The 22,974-nt window shown below is 34.9% G+C and overlaps 2 protein-coding genes across 2 annotated transcripts; one reads left to right on the top strand and one right to left on the bottom strand.

Moving 5' to 3' along the window:
• The first annotated feature begins 1,249 nt into the window (after window positions 1–1,249).
• On the top strand, window positions 1,250–7,554 carry LOC133176296 (sorbitol dehydrogenase-like). Its single transcript, XM_061311431.1, has 9 exons — window positions 1,250–1,335; window positions 1,466–1,524; window positions 3,196–3,229; window positions 3,550–3,714; window positions 3,927–4,086; window positions 4,787–4,971; window positions 5,380–5,558; window positions 5,794–5,915; window positions 7,389–7,554. Exons 2-9 carry the CDS (start codon window positions 1,471–1,473, stop codon window positions 7,537–7,539), a joined length of 1,050 nt encoding a protein of 349 aa, XP_061167415.1. The 5' UTR covers window positions 1,250–1,335; window positions 1,466–1,470; the 3' UTR covers window positions 7,540–7,554.
• Window positions 7,555–9,140: 1,586 nt separating this feature from the next.
• Window positions 9,141–15,550, bottom strand: LOC133176313 (complement C1q tumor necrosis factor-related protein 2-like). Its single transcript, XM_061311444.1, has 2 exons — window positions 15,401–15,550; window positions 9,141–9,532 (listed from the first exon to the last, which is right to left on the bottom strand). The coding sequence occupies exons 1-2, from the start codon at window positions 15,501–15,503 to the stop codon at window positions 9,141–9,143; spliced, it is 495 nt and encodes a 164-aa protein (XP_061167428.1). The 5' UTR covers window positions 15,504–15,550.
• Window positions 15,551–22,974: the final 7,424 nt, after the last annotated feature.

The raw sequence follows: 22,974 nt of genomic DNA, 5'->3' as shown, positions 1-22,974 counted from the left end.
TTAGGGTACCGTAGTCAAGACCCAATTGAAAATTTCTGGAAAGTTTGATCGCCATTGTTTCCTGTACCTACAAAATAAAACACCATTAGCAAATTGGCAAGAAGAACTTCGGTACTTGGCTAAAAATTCTGAACAAATAAACGGAAAAACAAAATATATCCCTTTTCCGGAAATTTCTTCATTATTTGCTGCCAGCCATTATGCTTTCATTTTGCAAGTGGAATTTATTTTAATTTTATCTTTAAAAAAAAGTAGCATTTAATGCTGTGAACTGCCCTTTTTGGTCTTATGTTGATGACATGTATGAATTTTATTTATATGATATCAACAGTTAATTTATTTGATACTAACAGTTAATTTATATGATTTTAACAGTTGATTTATATAATACTATTAGTTAATTTATATGATACTATATGATACTAATAGTTAATTTATATATAATACTAATAGTTAATTAATATGATTTTAACAGTTAATTTATATGATACTTTTAGTTAATTTATATGATACTTTTAGTTAATTTATATGATACTTTTAGTTAATTCATATGATACTAACAGTTAATTTATATGATACCAACAGTTAATTTATATGATACTAACAGTTAATTCAACGCGAACATGTGCTTCTTTCAAGCTTTTAATTTCCGTTCTTTCCAAAATAAGGCTACTTTAAGCTAGATTCCCCCGGTCTTGCAAGCTTTTAATATATATATATATATATATATATATATATATATATATATATATATATATATATATATATATATATATATATATATATATATATATATATATATATATATATATATATATATATATATATATATATATATCATATTAAGCTGTCTGGCCTCTTCATTTGTTTAATATTTTTATTAGCAATAGAAAAACTTTAAGTTATTATCTTAACTCATTCAGAGAACTTTGAGCAACTTATTGAAGAGATTTATAAATAACACTTTTAGAAGTTTTATTATACATGTTATACTTCCAAAATTATTTTCTTTATATTTGACAATTTTTAGATCCAGGCAAATTGAAGGGGAGCAGGGGTAGTGTGTACGCGTAGTGTATCCTCATTTAATCTGTCTTTCTAAATATTTTCTTTGATCATGCAATTTTCTTGAGGCATGCATCCCCCCCCCCCCCAACAAAAAAAATCACCTGATTCCACTTTGGATCCACCAGTTTTGTGCGATTGAGATAGTTTTAAAAATTAGATCCGCCAATTTTGTTTCATCTGAGATTATATCAGACATTCCTGCAGTTTATTTATCTTGCAATATTTAGGTCAGACGCTTCATTCTGTTTGTCTTATTCGTAAAGAAGCGTAAGTACTAAAACTGGGTCTTATTTTATTCCTTGTCTTAATCCAAATGAATTGATAATGCAACTCGATAAAAACGTCATGTTTATTTTAGTTTTTTCTCACTGAAATGCATTTCTGACTTTCTGTATAGACAATATGAGTGGAAGCAATCTATCCGCCGTGTTGTATAAGAAAGGGGATCTACGATTGGTAGGTGTAAAATTATACCATGTATACTGTGCATTAGTTTACTAGCTGTTCAGTTTTTGATCAATCCTTTCCACATTTCCAAGGTTCATGGTGAATGAAGAATTGCCTAGTAACTATTTTCTACGGAAGCCGGTTGGTGCCAGGTAGAAAAAATATTTTATCTGGCGGCCGCCAGATAACTTTCTGGCGGCCGCCAAATAATTATCTGGCGGCCGCCACATAAATACCTGGCGGCCGCCAGAAACTTATCTGGCGGCCGCCAAATAATTTTCTGGCGGCCGCCAGATAACTTATCTGGCGGCCGCCATAAAGTTATTTGGCGGCCGCCAGAAATTATCTGGCGGCCGCCAGAAATTATGTGGCGGCCGCCAGATAACTTTCTGGCGGCCGCCAGAAAGTTATCTGGCGGCCGCCAGATAAGTTATCTGGCGGCCGCCAGATCTTTTTATCTGGCGGCCGCCAGAAAAATTATATGGCGGCCGCCAGATAAGTTTCTGGCGGCCGCCAGATAGGTTTCTGGCGGCCGCCAGTTATTTATCTGGCGGCCGCCAGATAATTATTTGGCGGCCGCCAGAAACTTATCTGGCGGCCGCCAGATAAAATATTTTTCTACCTGGCACCTACCGGCTTCCGTAATTTTCTTCTTAATTTTATCACTATTTTAATTATCTATGAAGTGTCCTAGATTTTTGCTGTAGCTACAGTCATAGTGACCTGGAGCTGTCCCAATTAGGACGCTCGTTGTGCTGAAAAGATATCTGTAAAATAACATATTGGAGATATATATCATGTTTATCATGCAGATATCATCTGTGTTATAAATTCTGATGATACATTTTCATCGCTAGTTTGAACTTTCAGTACGCGCTGACGTGATGCTCACTAAACTTACGATTAGTAAACAGTACAAGTAATGACATTTCAGAAATCGTGATTTAACAAATACTAAAAGTCAGTACAATCGTACATATGACAATGTCTTAAAGTCGGTACAATCGTACATTTGACAATGTCTTAAAGACGGTACAAACATTTAACATCGTACATTTGACAATGTCTTAAAGTCGGTACAATCGTTTTAAAGTCGGTACAAACATTCATTTTTTGTCCTTCATGTTTACACGAAGCTTATACTCATCTCGTCATTTGTCGAAGCAACCAAATATCCAATCTACTGATAAGAATGTTATATTAAAAATCCAAACTACCAGTAAAAATGTATTGTTATACCTTTAAGAATTGGTTCCTAAATAAATCTATACTTAAAAATGTCTCATTTCGAATGTGTTACTGAGCGGTCATAAAAATATCGATGTTTGACCGCGGAGTAAGATATTGGACCTGTCGATAAGATATTGGACCGCAAACGTCACGCTGTGGGCGGGATCAGCTCAATCTCATTTGCATTCGTTGGTGTTCGACAGTGACGGAATTGACCGAGTTTAACCACATTGCGGGTAAAGGAAACATGTATGTTAAAAAAAAAATAAATAAAAGGTATAACAAAGCTTTATTGACAGTGTTCTCGGGCAAATTGCGTTTTGTCGACCCCTCAAACCAAACTGGTTGCCTTCGGCCTAACGGCCTCAGGCAAACATTTTGCCCTCATACCCAGTCTATATGATATTGATTTTTGCTTTGTAGTGTCATTGTATTGGTTTGGTTTTGTAGGTGGATTCTCCAATTAAGGAGCCAGGACCTGGTGGTAAGAGAACCATTTCTACATAGAATTCCCATACTGATGTATAATGCAAATAATGCAAGGGAACAACATCTTTTCGAAAGACATAAGAAGTTAAGATAGACAAAATATACTTGTTGCTACAATGTAGCTCCCAGAATGACCTAGCGTGTCATCGTGTCTTCGTACACTAGTAAATAGGTTAGAGGAGGTACTGTAAAAAAAAAATAAATAGAAGGACTCTTGTTCATCGAGCAACGCAGATTTTATAAATGTTAGACACTTCTATTGGTACGATAATTATTGTATGATTAATCGTTTTGTTACTTTGATTGTTTTTGCAGAAGTACAAATCGCCGTCCAAAGAGTGGGGATATGTGGTTCTGACGTTAAGTACTGGAAAGATGGCGCCATTGGTCACTTTGTGGTCACTGGACCATTACTGCTAGGTCATGAAATCAGCGGGGTCATCAGTAAAGTGGGGGAGGGAGTTACACACCTGAAAATAGGTAACCTTATTTGAACACTCTCGATAATTTCAAATCACATTTTTCTAGTATTGCTGATAAAAAAAAATGAAATTGGTGTGTAGGTCTTTTACAAGAAATTATCCCAGCACATTAAATTTGACGCATATATGCATTATTACCATAATCTTATTAAAAAGAAATTTTTTTATACTCTTAGTTATAATATACAGTGTATATTGTTTAATCTTCAGGTGACCGTGTGGCTGTGGACCCACACATCACGTGCCGTGTATGTGAGTTCTGTAAGTCTGGCCGCTACAACATGTGTCCTAAAGTTTACTTCCTGGCCACGCCCCCTGACGACGGGGCTCTGGCGAGGTACTTTGTTCACGCCGCAGATTTCACGTTCAAGTAAGCACTTTATTGATGCCGTATAAATCACCAGACCGCCATTTAATTCACTGAATGATAAAAAAAAATAGCAAACAACTATACAGTGAAATTTGTGGAGAAGTCATTATAAAACAATTTTCCTCTTATCTTTTTACATGTACAAGGTGCATATCATTCAGTACATAAAATTATTCCTTAAACCTTAAGAAAAATATATACCCTAAGCTTGTCCGTGAGTTGTCACTCACATATTTGAATTTACCTTCGACCGTGCCTTGTTCATTTGCAATATTTTAGGTTCTTCCTTCTAACAGTAAAACCAGAATAATCAGGGTTGCGTTCAAGATCGTAGCGGCTAACCTAGCAGCTAGGTTGTAGATATTGAACGGACAACTACATGTAACCTAGCCGCTAAGTGTTAAATTTCGAATATAAATATATCACTATAAACTTTTTTTGGAGCCAAAAAAGTTTATTTCAAGCGAAAATATATATGTAAATATACATTTAATATGCTAAGTCGTACAAAATAATCTTCAATTTAGTTAAAGTCGTAAGTGCTGCGAAGGAGGCCATCTTGGATTTGGTATTTAGCATCAAATCTTTATGCTTGCTCTCCCTACGTAGCGGCTAGGCTAGCTCTCCGTTCAAGAGCGTAGCTTTACGTAGAGGCTACGTAGCAGCTATGCTGTTGAACGCACCCCTGATCTTTTGTTAGACTTGCGGATAACGTCAGCTTTGAGGAAGGCGCATGCGTGGAACCTCTTTCTGTTGGTCTACACGGTTGCTGGAGGGCCGGGATCACGCTGGGGCACAAAGTCCTAGTGACGGGGGCAGGTCCTATCGGTCTTTGTGCAATGCTTTGCGCAAAAGCGCTGGGCGCCTCAGCCATCTGCATGACAGGTACAAATACAGAAGATAATAAAGCATACAAAATGTATTATGTTTCTTCTTTTTTTGGGGGGGGGGGGGTATATTGTTCCTGTTTTATAATTATATGTGTTAAATCATTTCTTGTCACATTACACAAACCACCTTCGAAAATAATTAAAAGTTTTCCTGCATCGCAGATGTTTGTCAGTACAGAAAATTTCACCCTCGAAAAGGTGTCATGTGTTGTCATTGGGAATATATTTCAATTTGTTTTCCAAAAATTCACACACCAAACATATTTTGATTACATAGATAAATAATTTAACAATAGTTTTTTCTTTGAAAATAAAAGAAGTTTATTGTACTTTTTTATCAAACATTCATGAAATGAAATCTTTGCAAAATGAATATTTCCAACAAATCATTTGTTTCCTGTAGACATAGACTCCTCCCGTCTTGAGTTTGCTAAGAAGTGTGGCGCCACCCACACACTCCTGATAACACGGGAAGACAAGGAGGAGGATGTAGCAGTAAAAGTGGCGGATCTGATAGGGGCGATGCCAGACAGAACCATTGAGTGTAGCGGAGCACAGTTTGCTGTCAATCTCGCTGTTCACGTAAGTTTTTGCATAAAGGTACATGTACCCAGTTCAACCTTTTTAAAGGAAATGGAATCTTAGAATTCATGTTACCTGCGTACTGTCTTTTGATTTTGGGACTTAAGATATTGTCAAATGAGTGACAAGAAATGATACCTTAGAGATTGTGGAATAATGCTGTTTGGACGTATATCTTGAGGCGAAGAACAATATTTCGCTATTTACAGGGGAAAAAAATCTTCTTATTTTTTAGGCTACAAAGCCCGGTGGCCAAGTCATTATAATTGGACACGGACCGACTTCTGTTTCATTTCCGGTTGTGGCCACTGTTGCCAAGGAGATTGAGATCAAAGGTTCATTCCGCTACGTGAACACGTAAGTCATAGGTTCATTCCAGTACCTCATGATGGCTCATCATGCAATTCATATAGATTAATTCCACTACGTAAGCAGTAAGTCATAGGTTAAATCCGCTACGTCAACACGTTAAGTTATATTTTCAGTCTGGTTCGTAAACAACAGACATGAATTCATTTTGCAACATTAACGCATGCCATATATTCATTCTGTTATGTCAACACGTAAGTCAAAGGTTGATTCTGCAACGTCAACACGTAAGTCATAGGTTCATTCCGCTATGTAAAAACACATAAGTCATGAGTTCGCCAGACTGATAAGAAATATAAAATAAGCTCATTTCCCTTCGTGAGTACGCAAGTCATAAGTTCACTAGAATGAAAAAAGCTCTCTTTTTTTTCTGCGGCAACAATAAACATGTATATGTGTGTCATGAGTTCTCTGGATGATTAGAGATTCCTGTTAGTATCTGTCTTGGATTTACAGGAATGGCTACAGCAGATATGATGTACAATCCATTTATCATAAAATTAATTAGAAAATCCCTTACAAATTATGTTTCCTGAGCAGTTTTCTCGCAGTGCTATTAATATAATTCATACTGGGAAATATCTATTTAAAAATCTTCCTTTTAAGAACCCTATTTACACTGCACACTAAATAGCTCGGATTATTTTTTTGTATTTTTATGCAGCTAGAGTAATTTGCCCTTCGATCTGATATTCAATAGATTATTACTCAATTTGTAATCAATTCAAGCATTCTCAACATTTAAATAGGCCAAGATAAATTGAATTATCACTTTGTTTGCGTGTATTTTCCCCATTTAAGTATACGACAGTGATTTCTGTTCATCCATAGTTTGTTGTCTTTGAACATTTTTCTTGTTGATAAATGCTAGGTACCCTATGTTGAAAATGAAATAGATAAGCTCAAAGTTTATATCTTCATAAGATATAATTTTCTCAGTGATAAAAATACATTTTGCCTTTGTGTATAAAGGGCCCTTTACCCCCTCAAAAGCTTAATTCTTCCTAATTTTCTCATGCAGTAACAATTTAAGACCTTGTCTTGAAACCTTGTCCTTGGCCAACATCGATAGAGTATATAAGTTTTAATTATTTTTTAAAGTTGTGAAGCGATTAAGCGACATAATTTAGAAACAGAGAGATGACATTCTGTAAACTGAAGGACACTGAGAAAATTATATCGTATAATCGTGTAAATACTGAGCTTATTTATTTAATTTTCATCATAGGGTGCCCTCCCCTCCCCCCTTTAAGAAAAAAGTTCAAAGACAACAGAGTATTGATGAACAGAAATCACTGTTGTTTGCAAATTATGAAATACATAGTAGATTCCAATTTACTATCTTTAAGATTTAAGGGCTGCTCACTCTAGGTATATATATATCATCAGAAATTTGACAGCAGTGTATAGAGGGTTCTTAATGGGGTTGCCTGCAGTAAGATTTTGATTTAACATTTGTAGTTGGCCCACGCTGATAGAGATGTTGTCCTGTGGTAAAATCGACGTAAAGCCATTGATTACCCACCGATACAAACTGGAACAAACCCTGGAGGCATTCGAGATGGCAAAAAGTGGGCAAGGGGTCAAGGTCATGATTAACTGTGGGCAGTGACGTCATGTGTGAAGCTTCCAATTCTGGGACCACATTATAAATACCGATAGTTCGTTTTTTATTTGCTATTCATCTCACAAATTAAATATGTACCCGATGAATAATAATAATAATAAAGAAAAAATTTGATGGAGTTAATTTCTTTTCCTAAAATATTCTTTCAGGAGTAGGTCATTTACTTTTTAATATATTTCTAAGGAAAATAGTTCCTTGTCATTTGCCATCCGCAAACTTGTTTTGTTAAAAACACTCTGATCCTATACACAAATACTCCGAGGTTGATATTAAAAAGATACTTGAGTTTCTTATTGACAATATCTATGTGGTTTTCGGAGATCAGGTCTTCCAGGAATCTGTTGGAATTCCCATGGGTAGTAATTGTGCCCGCTTATTAGCCGATCTATTTTTGTATTCACATGAAAAGAAGAAGCCACTTCCTATAGCCTTCAATGGACACATCTGTTTCATATCTGGATATTTTGCTTGAAAAAGACGTTAATGATAATATAACAACAAAACTTTATTATAAACGTAATGTCTTCAACGTTTCTTTTGTCAATTTACCGTATTTACGTAGCAATATACCATTATCTCCTGCATAATGGAGTTTATGTCTCTAAGTTGATTCGATACGCACGCTCTACGTACGACCAATTTCTAAAACAATACAATCTATTGACAAATAAGTTAATGAAACAAGAATATCAACAGTCTTTCGCAAATTCTATGGTCGATACAGAGCTTTTCAGCAAATATCATCTACCATTAAGTCTAATGCTGACTGACATTTTTTAAACAAATTGTTAGGCCATTATTTTCACACTGATTTGTCTACGACGGGGGTGACCGGTCGACAGGGGATCCTTACTCCTCGATAGCACCTTATCCCACCTGAGGTCCGTGTTTGCTCTGCTTCAAATTTGCAGTCAAGGTCCAAAATAGTCTGCTTCAAATACTTCGTAATTTGGTTCGTTGCTATACCAAAACATAGTAAAATGAAGTATTTGAAGCAGACTATTTGTGACCTTGACTGGAACTCTTCGGCGTCGTAGGTTTAAACGAATATGACAATACTATGAAGAATCAACAAAAGTTGATTTTTGGTTGGATTTAAACCTTGTAAAAGTAACAAACTAAAGTTTCATAGTGACAGGGAGTTAAAAGGATTCCAAAGCGAAAAATTGAAGTGAACAGTGAATTCAATCCAACTCATTTTGATCGTAACAAGCGGTCGAAGTTCGGGCAAGATTTCTCGAACCACTTTGTGTGACTTTGTTCTGAGGTTCGGGGAGAGACGTCAGTACAAAGAAGGCGGGGGGACAAGGCGTGCAAAATGCCTATAGCTTCAAATGTATAAAGGTCATATTTAGCATGTGAATTTAGTATTTAAAGGAGAGTTCTTATCATTGATAGGTATGAAATTATGACAAACAAAACTTCTTTCAGCAAAAATCATTCTACAATTTTAAAAAAGTGGTATTCTTGGGTTTCGAACCAAAGCAAAAAAATAATGAATGTCAATTTTTCCCTTCGAACAAAATATGAAAGAATTACACATAATTTTATCAGTTTACTTTATATCACTTCATATGCACATTATATTATAGTTTATTTCCTGAAAAATTACACCAATTTCCACCATTAGCAAATTGACCCCAGTCTCTGTGTGCTCTAATCCAAACTTTGTCGCCTTTCTTCAGTTTGATGTTGGCATTTGTTGATGACATATTATGACCACCGGCGCCCCTTCCATCAGTGTGATTGTAAGCAATAGGCTTACCATCATGTACGATCTCACTTACAAAGTATTTACTGTATTTTGACATGGTTGTCCAGCTGAAAGTATATACACCTTCCATAGGGGCGGTAAACACACCCGTCTTTTTATTATAACCTTTTCCTTCATTCAGTGTTACGTTGTCAAATATCACTGTCTGTTGCTTTCTCATGTTCTCCAAGTCATTGCTTAGTGTCGAATGAAATGCAATTGCTCCTTTAAAAAAAGTAAATCAGCAATTCTTTTTGATTACACATTTAAATACGATTGATGTATCAAGCATATTTGTTTTAAAAATAGATCAACAACCAAACAAATACGCTTCCCACAAATAAAAGTGATGCAAAATAGAAAAACTACTAAGTATATTATAAATGGTTTATGAATAGTTTTTTTTTTTTTCATAAAAACTGTAACATTCTTTAAAATAAAATTATGTACCTTTGTTGTCGGCCTTACAGCTTAGCTTCTGATATCCAAGTCCAGTACAGATTGTCCTGTAGTTGTTGTATTTGTTAACGATCTGCTGTGGTGTCTCCTTCATAGAACCAAACACCCTAGTGACCAAGATCAGCAACAGTACAAATCCACTGTGGAATATATCAGTGACGGTTAAAATACATCTTGGAAAACACACAAAAACTTTTAAGAGAGATATATAAGAATTAGACACACGGGAGGAACAAACTCCAGCGATACCTTTTCATATTCTCCATCAAAGAGAAAAAACTGAGTTGTGTATATTATGGATTGTAATAGATGAAAGTAATGTTTAAAAGAGAGTATTTAAGCATAAATAAAACGTAAATATCGTTGAATAATCACGATAAAAGTATCTAATTTCAAAGAACAGGCACGCAAAAATGTAATTTGGTTGAGAAATACAATGATATGTGACAACAAATTTACATAAGGTGCATGTAATTCCAAGACTTAAGTGTAATTATTCTAAACATAAAAACAAAAGTGAGTATGTAAAGAAGACATTGTTTTGTTTTTTTTATAAAATATGCATACATGTATCTTTTTTTGCATTCTGTGAGATACAAAATCTTGCAAATACCCTAACAAAAAAGCCCCTCCTTCATCTTACTGGTTTTCACGTAAAGCTCATCCACTTTATACGCGTTACGTTTTCGTTATTTGTTGTTCGATAACACTTTCATCTGTAGATGTTTAAAGGGAAAAAAAGGACGCATGGTTTTATGACTCTGTTTTCCTGCGTCTTAGTCTGATAATGTTGTTTGCAAAACATTAGTTATATTCGAGAAGTGGTGTAAATCAGATGTGGAAACTTAACAATTCCAAGGAACCTTTGGAAAATTTGAAATCACAAACTTTTACCAAAATCAATGACATAAAAACTTACGACTTTTCAACTCTGTATACAACCATTCCCACGATAAATTAAAGTCCAGGCTTTTTGACATCATTGACTGCCGCTTTTTCAATAAAAATCGAACTCGTAAATTTACTTACCTTGTCATTGGTCATTTGCAAAATTATTTTGTTAAAAAACAGTCTGATTGTACACACAAGTACTCTGATGTTGACATTAAAAAGATGTTGAGTTTCTGAAAATCTATGTGGATTTTGGAAACCAGTTCTTCCAACAATCTGTTGGAAATTCAATGGGTACCAATTGCGCCCCGTTGTAAGCAGACCTATTTTTGTATTCATATGAAGCAGAATTAATTCAAAATCTTAAACATGAGAAAGGAAATCTCTTGCTGTGGCCTTCAACTCGACATTTAGGTATATTGACAACGTATTATCAATTAACAATAGTTACTTCCATTCATAGTAAGTAACTCGATATATCCCAGTGAGCTTGAAATAAAGGACACCACAGAGACTGACACATCTATTTCATATCTGGATATTTTACTAGAAAAAGACGTTAATGGTTACCTAACAACCAAGCTTTATGATAAACGTGATGACTTCAACTTTCCAATCGTCAGCTTTCCTTACTTATGTAGCAAAACACCCTTATCACCTGCATATGGGGTTTTTGTCTCTCAGTTCATTCGATACGCAAGAGCATGCACTTCGTACGAACAATTTCAAAATCGAGACAAGCTATTCACAAACAAGTTGATGAAACAAGGATATCAACAGTCTCCTTTAAAGTCGTCATTTCTTACGTTCTATGGTCGATACAATGACCTTGTCTGCAAATGCAATCTATCATTAAGTCAAATGCTGACTGACTTTGTTCATACCAATTGTTAGGCCATTCTTTACACACTCAATTGTCTTCGGATTATTCCGTTTTTCCCGATCATAACAAGGAGCACACGGCAGGTGTGACCGGTCGGCAGGAGATGCTCACCTCTCCATGGCACCTGATCCAACCTCTGATGTTTTAGAGGTCCGTGTTTGCTCTGCTCCTGATTTGCATTGTTTGAATGTACTTCTGAGTTGAGTACTAATCGTTATCTTCATATTTCGCTTCATTGATATCACGTTTGTTTGTTAAAAGAATGACAAAGTAAGAAAGAAACGGCACTAAGCATATCCGCAGCAAGCGCTTCCTTCACACATTCCTGTATTTTTTTTCACTGAATAAACGATACATGTAATATTTAGTAGCTCAAGGGATATAACATACACGTCGGGGACTCCATATTTTTTTTTTTGGGGGGGGGGGGCGGTAAAGTTTAATTGTTCCTAAGCAAGTCAACACGAAGGTCCTAACCTCATCCGCTACGTCAACACGTATAAGTCATAGATTCATTCTGCTATGTATTTGTCCACCCGTTTAAGTCATAGGGTCATTACGATCAGTCATCGCGTGTCATGGGCTCATCCGCTACATAACACGTCATAGGCTCACGGAATGACTAGAGATTTTTTCAATGTCATAGATAGCCCTATATTCTAATTTTTCATTGCATTATTTGACTTATTTTTTAAAGCAATAGGTTTTCTGTGACATTGTTGGCTCAAACGCATACGAGGGTTGTCCGGTTAAAACGACAACACTTTTTTTATTGAAAAAAAAATGTGCGCACTAACTGAAAATTTCACCAAATGTTTATCTATCATTTTTGAGTATGTTTAGATATACTTCCACCGTCCTGACTAATAAAATCTAACAAGTTTCCAGTTCTTGCAGGAAAATTACCACATATAAGTATCTCTCCATCTTTTAAAAATTTTAAAATTCCCTCATCAAGTTCCAAAAGGTTTAGTCAAGAGGTTTTTTGTCAGTGTATGGTTTTATTTGATAAAAACAGCAATAAAGGTGCTTTTCATATGGAAATAATAATTAGAGTATATCTATTTTTGTGATATAAAAAATATGTTTTATGTCTTGTTCACTGATTTGTATTTAATGATTTTTTTTTAGATTGATCACTATTCTGTATCTTCATCTTTTTCATTATAACCACCTGCTGGTGGACAGTCTGTCTTCAAGGATACTTGTCGCTCGGTTTATATTCCACAACGGATATTGAAAAAGATGAAAGACTCCATACTGGCTGACACGACCCCCAGTAAAAAGTTATCAATCTGTGGAGTCTATAAGGGGCACAGGCTCTGACAGAAGAGTTGGTGCCCTTTAGATTCTCCTGCGAAACATTAACAATTTATCAAAGTACGACTTTTCTACATTTTATACAGGATTCGTGAAGATAAGCTAAAAGCTAGCATTTTGATCTCATAGACAACTGCTTCTTCAATAAAAATGGACCTCGGAAATTTTGTTATCTTGTGATTGGTCATCAAAAGAATTACTTTGTTTCTACGTAAAAGTACTCTGAAGTTGATATTAAAAGAATGCTGGAGTTTTGTAGTTTTCGGAGACCAGGTCTTCCAACATGTTGGAATATCGATGGACACAAATTGTGCTTCTTTATTAGCTGACATGTTTTTATATTCGAATAAAACATAATTTATTCAAAAACTTCTACATGAGAAGAAGGAAACGCTGTGGCCTTCAACTCGACATTCAAATATTTCAATTATTTATCAATTAACAATAGTTACTTCCATTCAAATGTCGACTCGATATATCCCAGTGAGCTTGAAATAAAAGACACAGAGTCTGCCACATCTATTTTATATTTGGACGTTTTATTAACTATAGACGATAAACTCTAACTAACAAAACTGCATGACAAACAAGATGACTTATTTATGTAGTGATATTCCGCTATCATCTGCATATGGTGTTTATGTCTCCCAACTTACACGATACTCAATAGCATGTTCGGAGTAGGATCAATTTTAAACCTAGGCAGGCTACTAACAGATAAGTTGATGTTACATTGATTTGAAACACCTCGTTTACATTCTGCATTTCGTAAATTCTATGGTCGCATAATGACCAAGTTAGCAAATATAACCTATCATTTGGCGGTATTTGATTGAAATACTTCATGCCAATTTCTAGTCCCTGTTTTTATACTACTTTGACTACGGAATATTCTTTCTACCTGTTCAATACAAAGGACTCACGACGGGTTTGACCAGTCGGTGGGGGATTCTAAAGTGTGTATTTTTCTAAAACCTGAGGATTCAGTGCAGCTTTACATAAGGAACTAAATGTATTGAAACGAAAACCAGTCCATTATTGAGTTTTATATGCACTTATTTCAAAAACTTAATTTGACAAATCAAGAGCATAAAATAAAAAAAAATATAGATATAGGCATATATAAAATAGCAATGTGTATAATAAATAAAAAGAATCCTTCAAAGATAAATACTTTCACATTTAAGACATTTATAAGAATACATACACGCTGAACCAAAAAAATATGTAAACTCACATGAGTTTCTCTAAGTTATTTACGTACATGTACTCTTACACGCTGGGTTGCTTAACACCTATATTGCCAGGGTCACAACTTATTTGAATGATTTCATCTCAATTTACTGTTGCTGATTACCTATAGGTGTACAAAAATAGATATCATAGTAATGCCTCAAAGTCCTATCTCACGTATAGCCAGAGGCATAATATGTATCATAGTAATGCCTCAAAGTCCTATCTCACGTATAGCCAGAGGTATAATATGTATCATAGTAATGCCTAGAAGTCCTATCTCACGTATAGCCAGAGGTATAATATGTATCATAGTAATGCCTCAAAGTCCTATCTCACGTATAGCCAGACGTATAATATGTATCATAGTAATGCCTCAAAGTCCTATCTCACGTATAGCCAGACGTATAATATGTATCATAGTCATGCATAAAAGTCCTATCTCACGTATAGCCAGAGGTATAATATGTATCATAGTAATGCCTCAAAGTCCTATTTCACGTATAGCCAGACGTATAATTGGGAAAAAAGGAGACATCTGCTTCTTTATAAAAAAAGTAAAACATGTAATTAATTAATGAGAGAGAGAGAGAAGTATGTTTGGAGTTCGCACAAGAACATCATCCATTATTGTATTGGAAATGGTAATCGAAGCAAATGAAAGAGTTACGATTAAGTCTGTTTATTTTTTTTATTACACTGAATGCATGGTTTATTTATAACTTATTTCCTGAGAAATTACTCCAGTGTCCACCATGAGCATATGCTGTTTGTTCTAATCCATACTTTATCTCCTTTCTTCATTTTTATGTTGGCAGTATTTGATGTCATTACATAATCAGTGAGACCTCTTCCATCCGCTTGGTTATAAGCAAAATGCTTACCGTCGTGTACTATCTCACTGACAAAATATTTACCTGTCTTTGACATCATTGTCCAGCTGAAGGTAAACACATCTTCCTCAGGGGCGGTAAACACTCCTGTCTTTTTATCATAACCATTTCCTTCATTCAAGGTCACCTTGTCAAATATCACTGTCTGCTTATATCCCATGTTCTTCAACGCACTGCTAAGTGACGATTGAAAAGCAATTGATCTTTTCCCTTCAAAATAATCATCAAGTCATATTTTATAACTTTTACATGTTTTAGATGCAGTCAATTTATCTATACTCTTTCTCAAAAATAAATTTGATTACAAAATAAGGAACGCTTTTAAATTGCTAATTCGTTATAAACAGACTTGAAAATTGTAAAAAAAAAAAAAAATAAAAAAAAAAAAAAAAAAAAATAAAAAAAATTCTGTACCTTTGTTGTCGGCTTTACAGCTTAGGTTCTGATATCCAAGTCCATTACAGATTGTCCTGTAGTTGTTGTACTTGTTAATGATCTGCTGTGGAGTCTCCTTCATAGAACCAAACACTCTAGTGACCAAGATCAGCAACAATACAAATCCACTGTGAAAACTAAATTAAAAACCATCATATATTAGATGGCATAAAGGAACTGAGCATATGAAAAAAGCAAATATACCTTTTCATTTTCTCCATTTCGTAAAATAACATTTTTGTATGTCACAAATTGAAATACATGAAAAATGATGTATAATCAAGGATATATAAGTATATACAGAATATAAATATCTATAAATAATCACGAAATAAGTATCATATTTCAGAGAACAATCACGCAATAATGAAATTAGGTGGTAAATAAAATGATATGGTCGCCCGCGTGGCGCAGTGTTTAGAGTCACGGTGTAAGAAGTTGTTTCTTACGTCGCGGATTTGAATCCCACTGCTGGACGTGAAAACCGATCCTTCATTTTTTCTACATTCGACCAAAGGCCATCAATGAAGAACACGTCACAGAGGAGTTTGGAGATCAGTAAAAAGCGGCACAAAATGTAAAGGAAATGGGGATCTAGAAATCAAGTTCTCTCGTACAGACGCCATGACTGCTGGGGATTTTAACAGCGGTTTGTTGAATTATGAACTCGTGACCTGAGTAAATAATGAAGAAGGGTGGTACGTTGTAGAACTATCAAACGAATAAATTAGAACAGTACAATTTTAGAGAATGTGGATATTCCTTCCGAATATATTTATGGAATATGTCTTACAGAGCAAAGAGATTTGGTGTACAAAAGTAATATAAATGAGGCGATTTGGATAGTCAGAAACGGGAAGTCGGTGAAGCTGATTTCTCTAACGAAGTGGAAATTCTATGTTATTGTTAGACCATTACTTAGACACTGAATTAACGACGGATTTTTTTTCCGTTATTTCTCAATCATGACACAGAGCACACGGCGGGTGTGACCGGTCGGCAGGGGATACTTACTACTCCATTACACCTGATCCTACCTCTAATATTTGAGTGGTCCGTGTTTACTCTGCTCCTTATTTGTATTGTTGGGATGGATTTTGAGCTTGAATTCTGTTCGTTGTCTCCATATATTGTAAACCAACTATTATTCGCGTCAACTTTTATTCGCAATTCGCGACGATCTATTTTTGCGACTGAGGAAACATTCTCTACAAATACAAAGCAAAATAAATGGTTCGCTTCGATAAATATTCGCGAGTAAAAGTAGGTCGCGAAACTCGCGAAAATTTCTCGCACGCGAATAAAAGTTGGTTTACAGTATGTACCACTTCCCACGATGACCTGTTGATCTGCGTAAGTGAAATATATGGAGATAACAAACAGTATTCAAGCTCAAACGTCCATTATACAATACAAAATAGGAGCAGAGCAAACACGGACCTCCAAACATCAGAGGTGGGATCAGGTGCCATGGAGGAGTGAGCATCCCCTGCCGACCAGTCACACCCGCCGTGTGCTCCTTGTCATGATCGGGTTATAACGGAAACATCCGTCGACAATTCAGTGTGTAAATAATGGTCTAACAATTAGTATGAAAAACGTCAGTCAGCATTTGACTCAATGATAAATTGTATTTGCTGACAAGGTCATTGTATCGACCATAGAACTTACGAAATGATGACTTTAAACGAGACAGCTGATATTCTTGTTTCATCAACTTATTTGTCAATAATTTACCTCGTTTTAGAAATTGTACATACGTAGAGCATGCTCTTGCGTATCGAATCAACTGAGAGATATATACCCCGTATGCAGGTGATGAAGGTATATTGCTGCATAAGTAAGGGAAGTTGACGATTGAAAAGTTAAAGTCATCACGTTTATCATAAAGCTTGGTTGTTAGATTACCATTAACGTCTTTTTCAAGTAAAATATCCAAATATGAAACAGATGTGTCAGACTCTGTGGTATCTTTTATCTCAAGTTCACCAGGATATATCGTATCGACATAAGAATGAAAATAGCCATTGTTAATTGACAATATGTCGTCGATATATCTAAATGTCGAGTTGAAAGCCACAGCAAGTGTTTTCTTCTTTTCACGTACAAGATTTTGGACAAATTCTGCTTCATATGAATACAAAAAAAGGTCTGCTAACAACGGGGCGCAATTGGTACCCATAGAAATTCCAATAGATTGTTGGAAGACCTGGTCTCCAAAATCCACATAGAAAAGTGAAAATGATTATCAGGGCAAAGTTATTCCTTATTCTGGTTCCAGTGTTTCACAGGAAATAGTGAATGACAAAGAAACATGCCACTGTTTAGTTCCGGATTTGATATGATGTGCGTGGCTAAAAACAGAAATTCAGAAATCTGCATTTCTGACATCGGGTCATTGATTGTAGTATATAGAAAGGGAGAGCTTCGGTTTACTTATACTGGTAACCTTAAGGCGGAGACATACTCGTCTTTTACTCCATTTGGAATAACGACAGACATGATGTCCAGGATCATGGTAGCTGATTGCTAGAACGACTACGTCCATGTGATGGACTGTGATGGACAGTTTTTGTCATATATTACTGGGAATGGACTTTTTCTTCCTTAGGGTCTAAGGATTTCAAGAGATAACATTTTGTTCGTTGGAAGCCAGAAAGGAGACAGAGTGACAATAATTAAATATTCGTATTGAAAGAAAATTAAACCTAAAGTCAGTAATAATGTCTGCATCTAGATAATGAATTAATATAATCGCTTTTCATTATCCCTTAAGCGCAAAGTAAAATTAAATGAATTTATGGTTTCACGTGAAAGTGGTTGACTTTCCTAAAGTAAAACACATGCCGGTTCTTCTGAAAGAGTACGATAACAGCTGTATGTGTAAAAAAAAATCCATTGTTTTTATTTACACATTTACATGAATGTGATTGTACACTCTTAAGTAAAAGATGAGTACACAGTAAATGGTCTTATAAACTTGTGAATTAAAAACGGGTGTATTCGACAAATGGCTTTAGTATAAGTAATGCAATAAGTTTCTGAAATTGATAGAGGTGCCAAAAAGAAAGGGGATCAAGAGAATACAGTTTTTTTTAAACTCCTACATTGGAAAAATTGATAGATCTGCATCAATTGACATAAAAACTAATCCGTTTAGGATACACTTTATGTAATGCATTTGAAATAATGTGAAGCAAATAGAATCTAATTTTAGGGGTCATAATTTGAACAAACTTAAGGTGTAATGTCCCTCTCAACTTTCCGAGGAAAATATTTCTTGAATTATCTTGCTAGAATTTAATAATGAGAACCATTTTATAGACAACTCATTCAAATCTGATCCATCGTACAAATATTTTTTTCTATTGCCAATATTTTTATTAATTACTTATAATAGTTTACCTAAAACATTTATACTCAGTTCCTTTTAACTGTGAAAATTCAGACATTTATATCTCGTCACATATAAGTCTTTTAATTGTTACAGAAATTTCAGATGCAGAATCTTTATAATCAATAAATAAATTTTTTTCACCAAAAATATTTTTGAAGAACGATAATGGAAAGATTACTTGTGTAGATGGATGCATTTTATTTTACAAGCACAGTAAACAATGTAATAATCTGAATTAAAAAGCACCTCTTTCTTATAAGGCGCGTAGAAATTTCCGATGCAGATTTTTATAATCAATTAATTTATTTAAGAAATGAATGTAATATTTTTTTCTTTGACCGACGTATCAAAGAAAAAATTTGGACGGAAAACGTCATCAATGCGCGTAGCGCATTGATGAAAACGTTTTCTGTCCAAATTTTTTCTTTGATACGTCGGTCAAAGAAAAAAATATTACATTCATTTCTTATCATTTAATTATGATTTTAAAATAATAAAATGAAACTTCCCCTCAGTTTACTATAAAATTTACGCATCAAAAACAGTGCGTAGAAATATATCACAACAATGTTGCTGAAATTCAAAATGGCTATAGGCCTAACGAAGAAACAACGTTCTCAAATATTGTCGTGTCACTACCAACCTTTTCTAACAATAATTAGCAGTTCTTTAACACAAAAAACTTACCTGTTGTGTTATTAATTTTTTGCTATATCCCAATGGGTATATTTTCCCCGGTTCGTAAATTTAAAGGGATGCTACTCAGATATGCTAACAACTCTTTCTACAGTGTTCTATAGGTCACAGAAATTTTGAATTTCATTTGCGCATCTCTTCATCTGAATTTCAAACCGAACATATAAATATGTATCACAACCTGTCCATGCTGTAAAATCTGAAAGAGTCTGTTGCCTACTGTTTAACATTGAAAGAATTCCGTCCTCATTCATGCAGCGCCCTTCATGCCGAGTCGTTTTTCTCGATCATTCGATTCCTAAGAATTAACAGATTAACGGCATTTCCCCGCTTTGGTAGCATAAAAACATTTCTTCACAGTTCTATTGTTCATACCAGTTATCTCAAAGTCAAACATTTAACATAGGTATGCTGATTTCTTTCCTTCTTTCCCATTACTGTTTTGTTGTCATGCAGACGATCTGATTTGTTTAGCAAAGGGGGATAATTCAAAAAGAAACGAAAGTAGACAATAAGTCAGGAACGTAACAGACAAGTTTCGAAATTCAGGAATATATCTATTAGAGAAAAGGTATTCAATTGTTCCTTCATGAACTTCTGAAAGCGGGAAATATACATGTAAAGACAGGCAAAGTAGTTCCGGCTGCTAAGTGCAAGCGAACTCCAAATTCTATTGATGCAGTTATCAAAAGAATTTTTTATCCAATCAGAATCAATTATTTTATAGAAATTAAATGATATTTTTTTCACTAAAATATTTTGAAAAAAAAGATAACTTCTGTAGATGGAAAGATAACTCTTGTTCATGGATGCATTTTTATTTTACAAGCACTGAAAACAATGTGATAATGTGATATTCTGATTTAAAAAGCAACGCTTCATTATGTTTTCTAATGTGAATTAGATAGGTATGATAGTAAATATTATTTTCATATATACCTCATATTTTTAATTTTATTGTGAGATGAAAAATTACTGATCTTTCTATTTACCATACCAAATTTTTTTTTATATCATGATCAGACATAATATCAATTTCTGAAAAAGTAAGCAACGCTTGATATTTCAAACTATTTTCCATTTAAATCTAATGCTATTGTTGTTGATGAAAATCAATGTTCGGAATTTTAAAAAAAAAAATTGGTGAAATTTGGAGCAGAGGGATATTTCACATTAAGAGGTCATAGGAAACAAATACCTGAACATATTGAGTTACATATGGGAATAACTTTATCTGAGATGATAAAATTAGACTTAATTTTTTTTTTGATTTTTTTTATTCTGACAGCTGCTTTTTCAATAAAAATGGAACTCGTAAATTTACTTACCTTGTCATTGGTCATTTGCAAAATTATTTTGTTAAAAAACATTTTGATTGTACACACAGGTACTGTAAAGTTGACATTAAAATGATGCTTGTGTTTCTGATTGACAATATCTATGTGGTTTTGGGAGACCAGGTCTCTCAAAAATCAATTGAAATTTCCATGGGTACCAATTGCGCCCCGTTATTAGCAGACCTATTTTTGTATTCATATAAAACAGAATTTGTTCAAAATCTTGTACATGAAAAGAAGAAAACAGTTGCTGTGGCATTCAACTCGACATTTAGATATATCGACGACGTACTGTCAATTAACAATGGTTATTTCCTTCGTATGTCGATGCGATATATCCCAGTGAGCTTGAAATAAAAGATACCACAGAGTCTGACACATCTGTTTCATATTTGGATATTTTACTAGAAGAAAACTTTAATGGTAATCTAACAATCAAGCTTTATGATAAACGTGATGACTTTAACTTTTCAATCGTCAATTTCCCTTACTTATGCAGCAATATACCTTCATCACCTGCATATGGGGATTATATCTCTCAGCTGATTCGATACGCAAAAGCATGCTCTACAATTTCTAAAACGAGGTAAGTTATTGACAAACAAGTTGATGAAACAAGAATATCAGCAGTCTTGTTTAAAGTCGTCATTTCGTAAGCTCTATGGTCGATACAATGACCTTGTCAGCAAATACAATTTATCATTAAGTCAAATGCTGACTGACGTTTTTCATACTAATTGTTAGGCCATTATTTTTTACACCCTAAATTGTCGACGGATTTTTCCGTTATAACCCGATCATGACAAGGGGCACACGGCGGGTGTGACCGGTCTGCAGGGGATTCTACTCCTCCATGGCACCTGATCCCACATCTGATGTTTTAGAGGTCCGTGTTTGCTCTGCTCCAAAATTTGTATTGTTTAATGGACTTTTGAGCTTGAATACTGTTTGTTATCTCCATACATTCCATTCTATGGTTGATACAATGACCTTGTCAGCAAATACAATCTATTATTAAGATTGATTGATTGATTATGTGTTGTTTTACGTCCCATTCGAGAATTTTTCACTCATATAGAGACGTTACCATATACCGGTGAAGGGCTTCAAATTTTGACCGGCACTCAGGGCCATTGAGCAGTGAGGGATCTTTATCGTGCCAACGCCTACCGTGACACGGGACCTCGGTTTTTAAGGTCTCATCCGAAGGACCCGCAACTTTCACTTCAAAGTGCCGAGCGCATGGCGAAGGAACAGTTGCTACCCATTTTTTATCGACTTAGGTCAGTCGCGGCCGAGATTCGAACTCACGACCTCCCGTTCACGCAGCGAGCGCTCTACCGACTGAGCTACCGTGAACGGTCTATTATTAAGACGAATGCTGACTAATAATTTTCATACCAAATGTTAAGCCATTATTTACACACTGAATTGTCTAAGGGCATTTCCGTTTGCCCGATCATGACAAGGAGCACAAGGTAGGTGTAACCGATCGACAAGGAATGCTTACTCCTCCATAGCACCTGATCCCATCTCTGATGTTTTAGAGTTCTGTGTTTGCTCTGCTCCCGATTTGTATTCTTTGGATGGACTTTTGAGCTCTAATATATTCATTACCTCCATATTTCATCAACACTCCAGATTTGAAGTAAGAAAATAATATTAAGTTTGGACTTTAAAAAATAGCAAACCACGAATAACCAACACTAAAAAACTGTAGTGTAAATTATAATGAAATATGGTCAACTCATTTTATTTATGTTGTTATATTCCTTTATTTATGGAGCAATATTCAACTATCACCTGCCTATAGAGTATATCTCAACCAACTTATTCAATACCCAAGGGCATACTCTGAGTACGAATCATTTTTATACCCAGACATGCTACTGACCGATCTTAATGTTTCAGAGATTTAGCAACCTCCTTGAAAGTCAGTATTTTGTTAATGCTATAGTCGTTATATGACCTTAGTAGCAACTCCAACCTAAAATTGGGTCGTATTTTAACTGACATATCTCAAAACAATTGTTAGGCCTTTGTTTTTATACCAAGATTGACTAATAATTATTCCGTCCATCTAATCCTAATATAAGACTCACGGCGGGTGTGATCGGTCAACA

Source organism: Saccostrea echinata, unplaced genomic scaffold (assembly GCF_033153115.1).
Source record: "Saccostrea echinata isolate AGI-Se365-2 ecotype Australia unplaced genomic scaffold, CSIRO_AGI_Sech_v1 ptg000073l, whole genome shotgun sequence".
Taxonomy (NCBI): domain Eukaryota; kingdom Metazoa; phylum Mollusca; class Bivalvia; order Ostreida; family Ostreidae; genus Saccostrea; species Saccostrea echinata.
The sequence above is the reverse complement of the archived record's forward strand: the minus strand, read 5'-3'. Positions and strand labels throughout refer to the sequence as shown.

Excerpts from the sequence above, each read along its gene's own strand:
- LOC133176296 (XM_061311431.1), top strand. The coding sequence starts at position 1,471 with ATGAGTGGAAGCAATCTATCCGCCGTGTTGTATAAGAAAGGGGATCTA. Across the intron at positions 3,230-3,549 it reads TAAGGAGCCAGGACCTGGTG|AAGTACAAATCGCCGTCCAA; the intron begins GTAAGAGAACCA and ends TTGTTTTTGCAG. Across the intron at positions 5,916-7,388 it reads TCATTCCGCTACGTGAACAC|TTGGCCCACGCTGATAGAGA; the intron begins GTAAGTCATAGG and ends TAACATTTGTAG.
- LOC133176313 (XM_061311444.1), bottom strand. The coding sequence starts at position 15,503 with ATGAAGGAGACTCCACAGCAGATCATTAACAAGTACAACAACTACAGG. Across the intron at positions 9,533-15,400 it reads CTGTAAAGCCGACAACAAAG|GAGCAATTGCATTTCATTCG; the intron begins GTACAGAATTTT and ends CTTTTTTTAAAG.